General features: G+C 32.0%; 1 protein-coding gene across 9 annotated transcripts in view; it reads right to left on the minus strand.

The window, feature by feature from the left end:
• Window positions 1-17,861, minus strand: part of LOC103571306 (growth factor receptor-bound protein 14) — a 200,799-nt gene that overhangs the window by 19,279 nt on the left and 163,659 nt on the right. For all 9 annotated transcript variants that reach the window (XM_053743145.1, XM_053743149.1, XM_053743143.1 and 6 more), the window contains 2 exons: window positions 13,035-13,265; window positions 9,715-9,804 (listed from right to left, as the gene is read on the minus strand). In XM_053743145.1, the coding sequence (XP_053599120.1) occupies window positions 9,715-9,804; window positions 13,035-13,265 (321 nt within the window). The remainder of the gene's footprint in view (window positions 1-9,714; window positions 9,805-13,034; window positions 13,266-17,861) is intronic.

A 17,861-nucleotide genomic window follows, 5' to 3' on the forward strand; every position in this document is an offset into this window, starting at 1 on the left:
ATTCACAACGGAATTCTCATTCACTCGATTTCCTTTTTGGTATTGATGGAAACAGTTTGTCACTAAGATTGTTACGGCTTATATATATATAAATATATGTATGATGGCATTTTTCCAGAGATAATAAACTTTTGTCGTACATTCATTGTTGCAAACTGGCCGATTGTGTTCGGGCAATTGTTTAAAATATTGCGAAACATATATTATTTTATTTATATAAATATATTACGACTCAGATTTTTATTTTTATGATGCTAATTTATGCTAAATGTCTTTGCTACTCGATATATGAACGTACATGGAAAAAATCGGAGCAAAAAATAATTTCTTTAGGTGATTAGTATTTGTAATTAATAGCTGCTGTCCTAATTTAAAAATTTCCGTATTTAAAAATTTAAATTTGCCGGCTAAAAAAAATTTTAAATATTTATGATAGAAATAAATAATTAAATAGTTGATATTTAATATCAATCGAAATATAATTTATTCGTAATATGACAGGATCACTAAAGAGTTTTTATTAATTCGTTAAATTTATTCATCCGTTCTAACTTGACGTGAATAAATTACAAAATTTCAATATGTATAAAGAATACAGTAAAGGACGTCAAGTTTAAAGTGAAAATATTATATTTGTGAAAATATATTTAGATTTTTTTTTTTTTAAAGCTGTCAGTACGCGCACGTAGTTTGACATTTGAAGTAAAATTATGCATGTAGCTTTATTGAAAAAACTTGAGAGAATATAAATTCGTAAAAATTATTTTTCTACTATAAATAGAGATTAAAAAAGCGTAAAATATTTATTAAGTCTCTCATTTTAATTGTTAAAATATTGAAGAAAAAAAATTTATAAATATCTGTACATCAGTCATAGAGACAAGGATGCACTGAACAAAATACTTCAGTAAGACACGCGGAAAATGAAAAATAATATTTAGCGATGGAAATTCTTAGAATTATTAAACTGTCTAGATCGTCGACGGAGCATCATTCTGAGCCAGACGTTTTACTAAATTTTATATTTTCTATCCGTATTCACATATATAAATATATATATATAAATATACTAGTGATTATAGAGACCCGGTATCGCTTTAAAAAAAAATTTCTTAGGTATCAAGCAAGGGGTATTGTAGTACAAGAGCGTAAGGGCTCGGGAGCTATTCACAAAGAGCCCAAGCCCAAGTAAAGCAAAAGAGCTGACATGAATGGAGTTGTCTGACAGGATCTGGAATTTTTCCACTTGAATAATATTATGCTTCTCGATGCGTCTGACTTAACTCTCTCTGAAGACATTTTCCATTGGTGTGATGTAATCGTTAAACAGTTTCAGCATGACTCGGCGTTAATCACTCATCGAGTGTTCATTTGTTAATTATTTTTTTTCCGTCTACACTTTTTTCCTTTCTTCATTCTTCAATGAATATCTTCTTTTAAAGCCCATTTTAATCTCTATCACAATCATTTCAATGACAAGCAACCGAGTCTACGCACGAGCTCAAGGTTCGCGGATCGATTCCCGTCCCAGATGGTTTTAATTAAAATATTATAACTTGACAAGTTAATAAATTACAATAATGTATAAAATGAGCGGCAATAAAATGGATAATGAAAAATATAAGGATGATTAAACAAGCCCAGTATTATGTAATGTGTATTACAAGTAATTAGATAATAATAATTACACGTTGAGCAGGAAGTGCGCGCCTATAGGTCGGAGTACCATAATCGGGTCCAACGTATGTGCAAGTTAACGTAACACGTGCGTACATTGATATGTGGATTGCATATTCCCTTTAGTATATATAGGCATTTAGCATATAGGTAGTTATATCTACATATATATAATCTCTGTATGAGATTGCCCGGGTAATTCGAGACGAATGATTAATGCACGTGTGGGTGAGCCGCACTGTGTGTAATATACAGTACAACGTTTTGACCTCGCTGTTTCTCAGCAACTCCATGTTAGTGCTATATTGTACTTATGTATATATTTATATATAAATATGTATATGAATAAATGAGTAGAGGGGAGTGACGCGAAAACTCGCTTATACAAACACACACCTTTTTTTAAAATAAGACTGAGAGAGAAAGAATTATGTAGCATTGAGTGGGGGATATTGTTCAATGTCAAGGTTAAAAGATATTTGCGCAAGCGCATGTTGCAATTTAATACTAATCTATATATATGTATATATATATATAAGTATATGCGTGGGTGTATGGGTAGATGAGTATATATGTATATAGGGTGCAGTAAGTTAGTGTCAAATGGAGAAGGTGAAGCATCCATGGGGAAATGTTGATATATACCGGTGGGGTTCACGTCCATATCGATTAGGTGTTCGTTCAATCTCCTATACAAGTATATATATATATATATATATATATATATATATATAGGGTAGTTTCGCACAGTATATTGTAGGCACAAACGTGCTAGAGACGAGATGAAACACGTCCCATGGGTATATATCAACGTATATATATTCTGTTGAGTATTATGAATATATAATGACTGCAAATTGTTGATGAAATTATGATGATACATTGCTAGTATTATAATACTTTTTGTTTAAATATTAAAATGTAATTAAGCGAGAACCGAGTGAACTAAGAACGAAACGAACTAAAGAAAAATATATATTTATATTTATCTTGACGGTTCTTTTACTTCTTACTTTTAATTTATGAAGAGGATAATAATTTTTAAATGTCATTGAAAAATTTTATTTTATTTTAAAATTAAATCGTGCTCTGAGTAAATAAGTGAATTTTAAAAAAATCCCGGAAATGTAAAGTTGCTGATAGTAAATTAGAATTTTAAGTATTTTTATAAATTATTCTAAGTTGTCATCATTGATTAGAAAAAATTAATTAATGGTGTGAATGTATATGTATGTTTGTAAAAAGTAAATGAAATAGAATAAAATAAGGGGAGATTTTAATCACCGAATTTGAAGTTTGATGGGAAAGTTTTATTTTATAATATTGTTATTTATGTTATTTCTTTATAAGATAGTTTAGGAATGAGAAAAGTTTATTTTCATTAAATTTGTTGCTGGGAAAGAGTAAAAGCAGGAGCGGCAGGAAAGTTGCAGTAACAGTAAACTCGACACTTGAGTAATTTACAAAAGTTGATGGTTCGTCGTATTGCGATAGTTATAATTAAACAAAACTGCCTACATCTTTGTTTAGCTTCCTGCTTTTAATTTCCTGGTTTGACGATTGCTCTCCCCGACTTCGGCGATAATGTAAACCAAAGAATTTTATTAAATAAAGGGACCGATGCTAGTAAATTTGTGTATAAATAAGTAATCGAGGTGAGCTAGAAAAGTAATATCCGATTTATAGTCTGTTATATAATTCTGCTAGTCAGCAGAAGACGAGTCCATTCTAGTGAACAAAACGTCCTTTTTTGGGTAAATCTCATAACTGCAGAATTATTATTTTTTCACAAATCGGTCAAAATATCTATTCTGTTACACGTGTGTTGATAAAAATATCAAAATGTTTTTCACTCAGTTTTAATTATGAAAAAAATTTAGTTACGAGGTTTACTCAGAAAGGGGGACGAAAAGTCATTTGACATTCTATTCATACTTGAAAATTTTTTTTCTCTTTTACTAAAATTTTTATTTTTTGTACTGCTTTAAAAATAAATCAGTTAAATTAACTGTGAGTTTAATTACTGGTATACTTATAGCTGTAGAAACAGTGACTATGCACTAATCCGAAGTAAATTTCACTGATTCATTTTTAGAGAGTAACGATTTGCTGAAATATTTTACTGGGTCAGTCTTAAAATCTTAAATAATTTTGAGTAGTAGATTTTCATTTATTTTAAAATTCTCAAAAAAAAAATAATAATTAAATTGAGACATAATTTGAAAATTTAAATCGGGACTAAAAGATTTAAAATATCGGAATACTTTGTCTTTCTTAAATATTGTCATGCCTTAGTTTGTATAGTTCTCTGGAGCTATTATATAGTTTATGTACTTCGGAGTTATAGCTTGTGTGCAGTTTTTAGTGTTGGTCGTAACTTCTCAGTTGGGAAGTTTTTATTGAAGCAAAAACTATAAAGTAAATGAAGATGAGAAAAAAATATATGAGGATGGTGATGAGAAATCAGAAAGAGATGGATAAGGGTAAGGACAAGGACAAAGAGAAAGTCGAGACAACCACAAATTACCATCGATAAAGAGGGTTGTAAAAGTTACGGCTGAGGCCGGTTATTTTGAGTTTCGCTTTTGAACTACTTGCGGTTATTTTTTTTTCGCGCTAGAGCTCATCATCGCGGTCTTTCAAATAAGTGCTCTAATTATGATACACTCGGGTAAAACGATTAAAATAATTTTTTTGTTTACGTTTTATAAAAAAATAAATAAAATAAACTCGAATTGATGTAAATGTTGTTTCATATTTTTAGCGTGTGTGTAAATATTTTATGTGTAAACAAGTGAAAATATGCAAATACACGAATCGCAGTACAGAGATTTTATTACGATAATTTAAATATTATTTTTTTAGCAATAATTTTATTTGAATATTTTTTTTTTGTGATTTTAATATTTTTTTTATAATTCAAATTAATGAAATGCTTCAGAGTACATCAAAGACACGAGAGAAATATAAAAATTTTTCTTTGGTGTTTAAAATAAAAAGCTTTGAAATAAATTTATTTAATAATTGCTAAATAAAATAAAATTATTTTTTTATTTTTTTGCTATGTCGTGTACCCAGTTGTTGTTGATTGTGTTAGGAGACTTGTGGACGAACAAAAGCTCCCAGACATCCTGGAGTCAAGTAGATTTCTCGAGAGGATAATTGAGATAATCGAAGACGAAAACTCTTATTTTCTCATCGAGAGAATATAAGTCCGATCACGTTCATATCGACTCGTTCTTAATCTCACAATTGACGTGAGCCACTTGACAATCTCATTTCTCCCCAAAGGCATATTAAGCTATATATTGCATCTTCTGACAATTATATATTTGTCTGTTATTTTGAAAAAAATCTTTAATCGATTATTTTGATAAAAAGTAAAATAATGTTTTCATCAACTGTCAAATAAGCAGCTTTTCATTTTCCCATGTTTTAAATAATACCCACTAATATTCACTATCATCCTACCCCACATACTTTTTTCCGACATTAAATTTCAGCCGCACTTTTCTTCACGTTCTTTGTTTCGAGATTTTCTGTTATGTCGTATAAATCCTCTGTTCGTGTTATGTTACTTTACATATACATATATAATATATAAATTGAAGAAAAAAGGAGGAAGGGGAAAGTTAACGAGACAACCAGAATAAGGAAGCAGGAAAATGTTTTCCAAGAGTACCAGTAGTATGAGTGAAAAAAAAAAATGAAAAAATAAAGTAAAAATGAGTAAAAGAGTACGAGTGAGTGAGTGAGTGAGTGAGTAGAAGCTACACTCAACTCCCAGCGGGGTCGTAAAGTTAAATTAAAAATTTCCATGCGCGACGCCAAGTCGTGGCAGCCAGCGCTGTTGAGAATAGTGAAAAGATAAAGAGATAGAGTGAAAGAGAGGAAGAGAAAGTAAGAGAGATAATAAATACAAGTCTTTCTTTACATATATATATATATATATATATAGTGTACATGTATACATAGAATAGCAGAGTATAGAGACCGGAAGAAAGAGAAAGAGAGGGAGAGAAATGGATAGAGATAGGAAGGACGTAAAGGAGATTTTGGGTGGCGCAACGTAAATGGTTGGTACCGTGAGTCCTCTCTGACGTTGGAAAGGAGATTAGGTTGGTTTAGGTTCGGATCCTCTCGATAATGCCGAGCTGGGTGATGCTCCCTAGCTACATTTATACCAGCACTGGCGCTAGTACTGGCACTGGCATAGCTGGTACTCGGATCCTGGTGGTGCTTGGATATATATACTCACTTGGAAGTAGAGCAAGGGAGGAAGGGGTTGGGGGAAGGGAGAGAGGGTTCAAGAACGCCGGCCCAATTACGGCACCTCCGGGTTGCCGAGAGTCACCCGTTTAGTTTCCCGGGTCGGACCGGAAAATTATTAGGGCTTCGTGGCAAGGGGAACTACGGGGCATCCAGCCAAGAGGAAATGAGACAAGACCACACCGGCGACAGGTCGATAGTTTCTATCAAGCTAATATCTGCTTGCTTGTCCCACAATAACTTGTGTGCAATTGATAATAATCTGTACCACTCGTCCAACTATATAATAAGTAAAAATAATACGTGCACTACATAATGGCTTTCTTCATCATATTGCGGTACAAAAACATGCTCCAGTCGTGTTATATGCTCTTCCATCCTTTTCCTTTTACTTGTCTACTATTTTATGAGCTATTGTTGTCTTGCTATTATTTTATTAATATCCGAATTATACACGTGTCGTGATCATTACTTTAAGAGCCTTTTGTGCTACGTACAAGTTACATTCTACCGTATATACGTACAATACATTAATGTACTTAAGAGTACACGGTCTGAAAAATAATTATAAAGAAATTTATATTTTTGACTTTTTTTTTTTTTTTTTTTTTTTTTTTTTTTTCTTTACGTTATTACTGAGACACATTTAATTTCGACGGCCGTCATTAAACCTCAATTTAAGTTAATTATACTTAATGAATCAGTGTTTTACGGTTAAATATTGCGCTCAAATAAAATACATTAAGTTTTAAATATAAAATATAAAAAAATAAAAATAATATCCGTGTAAAAAGGATACGAAAAAGAGAAGGTAGCACACGAATTGCTGGAAAACGTAAAAGGGATTTATTGGGTAAATAAGTAGAGCGGGTACTACACGGAAAAGGAAAACCCGACTAAATATTTGTGTGAACCAGGAACACTCGGCGAGGCGTGTTCTCCATTGGTCTATGTTTCATGTATATATATATACATATACATATAATACATGTACATACATATATATCTTTTCTTTACTATCCTTCTCGTTCTCCAATCCACGGTCATACTATCCCATGTCCCCAGGAGACAGAGTAGATCCATATATATACATGTATATATATATATATATATAGTGGTAAAGGGAGAGAAGCGCAGCTAGACCGGTCGATAGTTCGCGCGTAGCAACAGCCGGCTGGGCTTTTTATTCGACTTTTAAAACCGCTCAGTGCGCCACTGCACCGCGTTCTTTTTCATCCCTTCACCCGTGTCCACCTCTATCACCTTGTCTACTTTCTCCTCTTACTCTTTCTCTCAGTGTAACCTCACACGCGGTGATATTTGGACCACCCTCACTCTGTACACATTTTTCTCTCATTTCTTTTCCTAACCAACTGATGGAATCCACCAGCGCCAGTACCAGCACCAACATCACCGTTGACGATGCCCATGTAGAGGTACTGCGCGCTCTGACGCCACAACCGAGCGAGCACCGCCGCGCCCTTGTCAGTCGCTCGATGGTACGTGAAAAATCGACAAAAGGAATGTCCGAGGGAATGACCCATCGTAGGCGATAAAAAATAAAATAAAAGGAAAAAAGGCTGAGAAGACAGTAAAAAAAAAAAATAAAAATAAAGGCGCGCCACGTGAGCAAGAGAGAAAATGAAGTGAATTGATATCGATAGGTCAGTCAATGGCAAGCCTTTTTATTTTATTTCATTACTTTTTTTTATTTTTTCCTTTTATGTTCTCTCGGCCGAGTGATCTAAACTGAAAGCCTACGCGGGAGTAGCCACTCACTGATTGGAATCAATTCCAAAGCGCATAATGTTAACACGTGACAACATGTACTATTATATTCATTACATAATGGGCTGATTTATCGCACGTGGATCCGGCTAATAGTTTATTTAACTTAGTTACCATTATTCTATTGGATTAACGCGATTATCGATGAGCATTAAAGGCAATAAAGTCAACTAATGGCTCGGTAATGAGAAATGAATGGTCTTTAGTATGCTGTTAAAAAAATCCTCAAAGTATAGGCGATAGACGATAGACGATAGCTTATTTTCTTGGTATTCGTTGCCATGTTCTGTATATGTATATATATATATATATATATATATATATGTATGTATACGGTTATCCTTTCATCGTTTTCGTCTACTGCTACCTTCTCAAGCTCTCTCCCGAACCTCTTCCTCCTCACCCTCCTCATCATCATCTACAGCCCGTACTTTCCGGTACCACCACTACTACCATCACTCTCTCGACTCGGATCGTTAAGGGAAATACAACGTCTAGCAGCTCTAAAAGCATCAGCAGCAACGGCCGTCAAATTTTAACGACAACGCGAGAGAGCTACTGTACGAGCAGCCTGTTAAATGCAGATGAGCCGATACGCCGTTGTGCTATACTACTACTCCAACTGTGCCGCTATACTGTACATACATACATATTTAATATATATATATATATATATATATATATATATATATATATATATATATATATATATATATATATATATATATGTGTGTGTGTGTGTGTGAGTGATTCAACACAGCGGTAGGAGACGGGAAATGACGATGAGGGACTACAGGGACTAGAAAACCGTCTTACACGACGACAACGGATAAGGGATAAGTGAAAAGAAGTGGAAGTGGAAGAGTAAGAGTAGTAGTTGTAGGATGAGTACTTTGGATGAGACAAGAGGAAGTGATCGTAAAATGTGAGAGATGCCTGACTGCTTGCGAATACTCAGACTTTCCTCCTCGCTTCCTCTACTGGCTTTGAGAACAAGATTTACTCCAAGGTCGAGGAGAATATAAATGCTGTCACTTCTTCTTCACACTTCTCTTTAATCATTTTATTTTTTATTATTTTTTTTCATTGTTTCAGCGGAGGGATATTGAAAAAAAATTTTTTAAAAAAAGTTGTCTCCAAGTCAACGGATATCTCTTAGCTCCGCGGGCTGAGTAACGAGGAAAGTTGTCCCAAGAGAGTACTACCAGTAACTTGATTCCTGACAGCTCGAGGTCAGAGTCGGACAAGATTGTGCTCTGTCTACTCTGTCAACTTCGCGATACGATAGCAATAGTATACAAAAAAACAAATGTACTAAACTTTTTATAAAATTTATTTCCAAGTCGAATATTCAAATTACAAAAAAAAAAAAAGAAAAGAAAAAAAATTAGTAATCATAATTAAAATAAATTTATTTGTGACAGAGTGTGAAAAGTGGACTTTGAAATTTAAATATACAAATTGATTATCGCTTTGGAGATTTGTTACTTTACTTATCGATTGTACAGCCGCGATAATTTTTTTACGCGCGATATTAGAGTTTGAAAGTGTAGGTCCGATGTGTAAATGTACATTTATTGGCACCGCTGCTACTGCTGTTAATCATCCAAGTATAAATTCGACACGCTTGGCCGACTGACATGTAAACTGTCCAACGAATAATATTTGCGTGACCCGCAGTTTACTTTAGACGGTCAAAACTATTAAAACCCCCAGAGAATGTATAAATCTCTTACGTCAAATATTTCATGCACGAGTATAAATTAATATGAATTTTAAAAATAAAAATACGTTATCGCGTTAATTAACTTGCTGATTAATCAATTATAAATCACACAGGAAATGTACAGATTTATTATCTTTGTCTTTACCATAATTATCATTTTAATTATTACTATTACATAAAGCTGATAAATTCATTCGGTTAATGCAAAAGCGACATAGATGTAAATCAATAGGATGTGAGGATAAAATACATACGGATGGTGTGACATTAAAAGGTCGTCCGGAACTTGCTGGATCATTTTTATTCTTGAACGCACGATAATTGTCTTTCAGCTGTTTACCATACTGCAAAAAAAAATAAATTTATTTGGTTTATAAATAGTTTTAGATATAATAAAATTTATACACACCCTGAAGACTAAACATGGGAGTGATAAATTCGATATCTTGATCATGTCCACAATATAAATATACAATTTTACTTCATGGGTATTATGGACAATAGGATGACCGATTAATAAAAACATTAATTTTTTAAACGACGATTAATTTATTTAATTCACAGACTAATTAAAGGATTAAATGAATTTAGAAAATTACGCAGAAAAAAATAATTTATTGGCACAAAAAATTTTTACTCGTCCCAAAAAAATTTTTATTTGCCAAGAAATTTTTTCCAGTCCTATGAAAATTTTTGTTTTCAATTCAAACAGAAAAAAAAGATATGAAGTTAGTCGACGTCTAATAATTTTAGGATTTTTTTTTAAATAATAAATTATAAAAAAAAAAAATATTTGAAAAAATTGCACCTGTAGTTTTTAAAATTTTCTACATGTGCATTTTTTTAGTTTTTGTTTTTTTTATAATTTATTTGTTGAAAAAAAAATCCGAAAATTACTAACTGTCTGCTAACTTCAGGATCATAAAAAATCTTAAGTTAAAAAAATATTTTGGAAGACAATCGTGTTCAGGAACCAAATCAAGATTTTCTTGAGCCAAGAGAAATTTGTTTCGATTAAAGAAAATTCGTTTCAGTCAGAGTTTTCTATTTTATCCGAGAAAGTATAGGTTTTGAAAAAAGTTTTCTTGAATAAAGAGTATTTACTTTGAATCAAGAATTTTTTTTCTGTGGTGCAAAATATTTCTTGTGTCCTGAAATTCCTTTTTTCTGAGTATAAATATGACAGTATGAATATCCACAATACCCGTGAAATAAAAAGATATCAATTACAAGGTAAAAGATCCAGTACTCAACCACTCCATGTACTTGTATATCTATATTTAGTAAATACATATATACAAATATATGATCCGATACTTGATCCCCCTTTTTAATCTACTCTAGTAAATTTCTATTTTATCCAAAAAAAAAAATTTAATATTTTTTATAAATTAAAATAACAGCCCAGAGACATTAAAAATAATTTTCAATCGGATTTAACTTTAAAGTATTTCAAAGTGAATGAAAAAAAAAAGCAATTGATTGTATTTTTATTTTATCATGTTCGTACATACGAATCTACAAACGTACGAATGTACGAACAGACGATATCACAAAAACTAAAATATTCAATTTTATTTTTCCGACATGAATATCAAAGTTAATTAATTTAAAACTGCGTCAGTCTAGTTTTTTACTCCCAACGCATAGTAAACTTTTAAAAAAACTTTATTGGACTATGCCGGGTTTACTGGACCCGGTAATTATTCAGAGTGAGTGCTGATAAAAAATGTTTGACTGTATGACACTTTGACTTTATTTTTTCGTGTGCAATTAAATCGTTTTATTTTAATTAATGACAAGCTTATAATAGAAATAAAAAATATTATTTTTTGTAGATAAAGCAGCAGTCAATGACAAGTTTACTTTATGATTATAATTATTAATTACATTGTTAAACTATATTATAGTGTATAACGCAGACTAAAGTACTGTGCAATTAATCGAGGAACGCTTTGCAACCGGGGCTTTGTTGCTAGGTGAATAGTTTCCTGATTATACAGCACTGAGAAAATTTATCTTTAATTAACAAAATAATAATAATTCATAGGAATTCTTAAAAAATGAATAAATAAGTTTGAATAAATATAAATAAAGTTTAGTTTTAATTTTTAATTAAAGGAAGAAGCGGGTATTTGCAGACTGTAAGAAGTCCTTGTTGAGTAAGAGATTTTTTTTTTTTTGCTCTGCAAAGAGAGGTGATTTGTCGATAGCTCGAGGGCACAATAAGAATCTCGCCGTGACGCTAAATTTTCACGAGACTAATGCATTATTTTGTAATAAAACGAGTGCTCTATTACGGTAATAAAAAAAAATGTGTACTTTTATTATTATTTATTTGACATTTTTTTTTTTTTTCATTAAAAAATAATTTTATTTAATTGAGCAAGTCATCATTTATATTTTTGTCATAAAAATAATTAACGATGAAAAAAAAATAAGATTAAAAAAAAATAGAGGGAAGAAGGTTTATAAATGTTGAAAATTATATTAACTGAAAAAATATAATGACTATAAATTAAAGTAATACCCGTAAATAAGCCAGTAAAATGAAGTTTGCGTGCAGCAAATGAAGGCGAAAGCAAAATTGAAGTGGAAGTTACAGTTGGTTCTAAGAATTTAAAACTCAACTTGGAGAAAATAAATACAACCTTGTAGTAACAGGTTTGAGTTCTGATTTCTTGTAAGGAATGAAGTTGTATGAAGTCTAAAGTTGTAATGATGGGAGGTGAATATGTTGAAGAGCGAGCAGTAGACAAGAATAAAAAAGTTTCAAGTGAAGTAAGGATATTTAAGGGAACAAGAGTTACATTAAGCGTCAGTCAGTCAAGAGCCGACCTAGACATTGCTCTCGGGTCTTCTTCAAAGCTGCACATCAGTTGGCCAAAGAATGCCGCTTATGCTAAAGAACTCAGCTTCGTGGTTCTTTTTCCCTCTTTTTTTTTTTTTTTTTTTTTTCATTACCTCTACTCCGGTTCTTTAAATTTTTTTACATTTTTTAGCAATCCCTCTTACTACTTGGTTGTCGGCGTTTCCTCATCCCACAGCCAGCAGAGCCCGTGGAAGACGCGTCGATCGCAAGAACATGGAGAAGAAAGCCCACTAGAGACCTTGCGTCAGGTCTTGAGAGTGGTCTGAGCCGGTACTTGGCCACCGGAGAAAAGAATGGAACCCCTAAAGAGTTATATAATAGGGTGGAGGAACCCACCGTGACGTTACCACTACCAGGCCAGTGTTTCCCTCACACAGCACGTCGTTACTTAAACCAAAACCCTTATTTTGTCTACTGCTGGCTTCTTCACATTTTACTTTTTAGCATCGAGAACTATTTAACGATAAAAATCAGTGAATAAAGTCACTGCCTCGACGGTGGGTATTACAATAGATACAATGGGGCTATGATACATAGTCCTGAATTAATGTGAGAAGGAAGTTGCAGCCAGAGTAAAAGAAGAAAGGATCCAACCAGTGGAGGAACTGCCCCCAGGAAAGCGAGACCAAGGGACAAGTTAATGGTGAATAAACTTAAGATTATACTGCCATATATATCTCTATCTGTGTCTATATATATTACCTTGGCAAGTCTCATGGCTTGGTGCCAGCAGGTGTGTGACTTTTCAGTGTTAAAACCAATGACCTTGAGTCCGGAGACTCCGGCTTCCGTGTCTTCGGCTTCAGCGTTGCTGGATGGCCTCAGACAGGCGCCCCACTGGAAGGGCGCGTTAAAGAGCTTCTTTGTGTTCGGAATCTTGTAGATTTGACAATCCGACAAATGGGCAAAGAGAATTCGCTCGTTTTCGTCGTTCTGTAACAGTTAAAATATACCAACAATTAATTAAATAAATATATCAGTATTTTATAGACCACTTAAAATCTATCACGCGCTGCAGTTGCCACTGATAATTATACTTAAGTGCAATAATGATTTATTACGGGAAAAAGTCACTTATTTTTACTTTATTATGCAAGGATTTATTTAAAATAACTTACAAGTTTATTAATAATAAAAATGAACGGGGTTTTTTAGTGTTTGCAAGATATTTTCTTGTTGCATAATCAAGCGAGCGGAATTATAAATACATGTACGTGTGAGTATGAGTTGTGTTAAATATTTAAGATCATCCAAGAATATATAGTGAGTATAAATGTATAGAGCGATAGTTAAGACTCGAAATGTGTACTCAGCCAATATTATAATTTTGCAAGTGTGACAACGATAGTACACTTGTTGTATATGCATGCAAGCACTCTTGTTGTAAAATCCTGTTGCCAGAAGCCGTCGCACTTGTGCATAGCCAACTATACTAGGCGTTATTCGTAACATAGGTACGAGTCGTAATGCATCACTGTAAATATTTGAGGATTAGCTTAGCTTATATGTGAGAGTATATGTATCTTTGCATATATATATATATATATATATATATATATATATATATGTATATATGTATGTGTGTGTGCTTCCGTGATGCCGACTTTATATTTCTTTACTATTACTTTGTACTAGACGAACGACTGTGCAATTAAATAAAATGCTATGACTTTGCAACAGGCATTAAAATAATGAATATGAAAAATATATATAAATATAAATATAATTTTTTACGCATAATTTCGAAGAAGGAACTTTACAAGGTAACAAAATTTAAGAGTAATTTTTTTTTCAAAAAAAGTTCGCCTTCAAAATTGTATTATGGATATTTTTGATATTTGTTGATTATAAATATGAAAAAAAAAAAATTGTTAGTCATGTAAGAGTTCACTTGCCGATTAACTGCAATGGGAGTGAGAAAAATTTTAATTGACTGAATAATTGATACTGGTATCTAAATTCGAATGAAAAGAAAGATTACGCAATAAGTTAATTGGAGCTAATCGGTATTTTAAAGACAGTTTGTAAATATTAAAATAATTGAAGATAAAAAAAAATAGTTATTACAAGTGAGACGAGATTAGATAAGCCAAAAAATGTAAAACAAGAGTTACAAAATAATAAATGATTTTGGTGTAGGTCAGAACCTTGAAATTGTGTCGTTTTTATTGTAAGTTTTACGAGCAGATAGATTGTGGATGGAAATGGATTTAATGCCTTAAAAAGAAACGTGTTCATGTAGTTACTTATTTAATCTGCAAGGCGAGCAGTCGACTCGGGTTCGAATTTAAAAAAAAAAAAGAAAAGAAAAGGTATCTTAAAAAATAAAAACCCGATGGTTTAGGCCTCGAATAAAGTTGATCGACGAACGAGTCGAGCAGAGCACAGGACTAACCGGTTTGTGAATATAATTCCAGAAGCCTAATTATCCGTCCATGATTAAACGATGAGTCAACGTGTTCGAAAAGAGTAAAGGTATAAAAAACGAGGGTCAGTTAATAAATTCACGTTGTTTCTGCCAGCTAAATTTGTTACAGTCACCAGTAAGCGGAAGGACGTTTTATCTCTTCTCTTCTCTAGATAATTCACTGTGTTGTACTATTATTATTATTATTATTTTATTTTACTTTTATTAAAGTTATGATTAATCTTCGACCCCAAAATGAATAATTCAATGCATAAGTTACAATAAAAACGCCGACATACTTATCTCCGTTGATGACAACCTATTTTTTTTCGACAAACAAAAATAAATATATAAATCTCCCATATGTAAATATTTATGTAAATATATTTATAGACCGAATTTTGGCACAGGTTGAATTCTCTCCATCATCACCCCTAAATTCAATGTTCATACAATTCTCCGATAAGAACTCATAAATTATTAGCCTCGTAGAAACCGTTTTATTTTAATCGGGCAAGTATTATTGTGCATGAAACACCCGTTCTTTAAAATAAAGACTCCATAAAATCTATTTGTGACGCATAAAAAAATTAAATCGTAAATTACTGTGACTGGTACCTAATAATTAAAACCCATAGACATTTATATTTAATAAAATCTATATAACAGTAATTAATGCGCAGACAGTGAATATTGTAAATCTTTTTCAAATTTTTTTCGGTCTGATTATATATCTCTTGATCGTCAAGATCAACTCAGATGTAGGCAACGAGCCAAAAAGAAGATGACTTGTCTTTTGGTGGAACTAATGATACTCATCTCTGAGGTGCTTTTTTTATTTATTTTTTTCAAGCCTCCCTTAAAAAAAAAATAAATAAAAATAAAAATAAAATAGACTGAATGATTGATATGCTTCTCTTTAAACAGTTTAAGTGACTGCGAGTAATGGGAGCAATTTAAAATGACACACAATTTAATTCACCCTGACCATGACTCACGTGACCGGAAATACGTACCAGAAACATTGGGACATTCTATTCGTTCGTGCATCAACTAAGAGTCTCTGTACTTATATTTATATATGTATATATGAAATTTATATAGATAAATGTAGTAGGTAATGTCCTGGGGATAATCTACGAGAGCATTGATTATATATTTGATGTATGTAGGGCATCAGCATCAGTCCATCACCATCACCATCATCATCATCATCATCATCATCATCATCTCACCCGACTGATATCCCTATGATAGCCAAGCTGCGTTACACATATTATTAATCTAATGTACGTAATAACGGTATCATACCGGAAGTGATAACAATGTAATATAAATTTATAAATTAAAAACTGCCTGTGATATAAATATTCATTTATTTAAATAAATAAATAAATAAATGAAAATAAACCGGTTGCGTAACATCAGCAACAGACAGTTTGGGATTTAGTATTTTAACTGGCGGATCAGACACCTAAATCCGGTGTAAGAAAACTTACAAGTACTGAGCATAGGTGTGATGGGCGATATTTAATTTATTTACTTATTTGTGATTTAAGAGGGTTTGCCATCTATTCTCTTTCTCATACATGTAAACAAACGAAATGATCCTTGTTGCACTTACATTAGCAAATGGAAATTTCAAATAAGCCGTTCTCAGGTATAAACTGAAATTACCGAACCGGAAGCATTTCATTTGATAAATAATAACTTTACGCATCGAATGTCATATTTTATCTAATTCTTTGGGCCTTTATGAAAACGGTTCATTTGAAAATAGTCTGTTTCACTCTCTTAAGTTACACAGTTAGAAATTTTGTGTTAAATTCAACACAAATCGTGTGTTACAAACGGTCTACACAAATTTTTGTGTTAATTCAACATATTGCGTTTGTCAACACAAATCTCTAACACAAATTTTATCTTCAAAAATTGAACACATGAAATCTGTTCTTTTGACAGAAAATTTGTGTACATTTAACGGAACATTTGTGTAAATTTAACACATTTTTAGTGTTAAAATCAACTAATAAACATAAGCACAAAACCTAACCAACTCAAGTATACTGATCTACCCTTAGTATAAATGTCAATTTAGCGAACAATTGAACCGGTTCAAAAAGATATGAAAGTTATCGATATTTAATTGCAAAATGAATGTATTTAATTGTTAATAAATTATAATACAAATTTTTCTGCAGACAATGCTGCTAACAATGCTTTGCTTGATTATAGTAATGAAGACTTGCGCGGGAACGTTTAGTCAAACAACACAAATTTTTTGTCAATTTTCGAATAACACAAGAAATGTGTTACATTATATATTTTCTAATCATTTAACATAAAAAATCTGTTGAAGTAAAATAACACAAAGCGTTTGTATTGAATTAACAGATTTCTGTGTTAAAAATCAACACAAAAAATTTAACTAAATAATTTTTCAACACAAATACACAAAATTTTTAACTGAGTAAATAAATAAATATTTGAATTTAATTATTCATTTTTTTTTTTTTTTAAAGATAAACCAGAGCTTAAGCAACCGGGTTTCTTGTGCTGCGATTGCTTCTGAGGATCCGGGTTTCGATAGATTATTGTTTTAGCAACTGAGTCTTGAGTTTAATTTGCAAAGTTAGTTCAGTCGCAATCTCACGTTCATTGGGTTTAATTGTACAAAAAAGTGTGTGTGTGTTTTGAATATATTTTGTTTATATATTGTTTTTTGTTGTTCGTTCCTTTTAAATACAAGTTAAACGGCATCGGTACGATAAAGTTTAGAGGGATGAGAAAAGAGAAGAGCATTACTGAGCGTCGGGTACTTAAAGTTCAAGCACGATACACATTACTGGGTTTATTGTTTCTCGCTTACTATTTACGGAACAAAAACGACGCTTTCGGGTTGAAGAGTTGGTAAGTGGTTTAAAATTGCATCGATAAAACCAAATGTACCTGACCTTTTTTTATTTATCTTAACTCTATTTATAATTTTATTATTTCATTTTAATTTTCTCATTAATCCCGCCATTGCCATTACAACTTTTTTAATTTTATTTTTAATTACTGCACAGCGTGATTTACTTTTTAATATTTCGCGTTGATTGATGGTGAAACAACGTGTCTCG

This window comes from Microplitis demolitor, chromosome 1 (genome assembly GCF_026212275.2).
Source record: "Microplitis demolitor isolate Queensland-Clemson2020A chromosome 1, iyMicDemo2.1a, whole genome shotgun sequence".
Classification (NCBI taxonomy): domain Eukaryota; kingdom Metazoa; phylum Arthropoda; class Insecta; order Hymenoptera; family Braconidae; genus Microplitis; species Microplitis demolitor.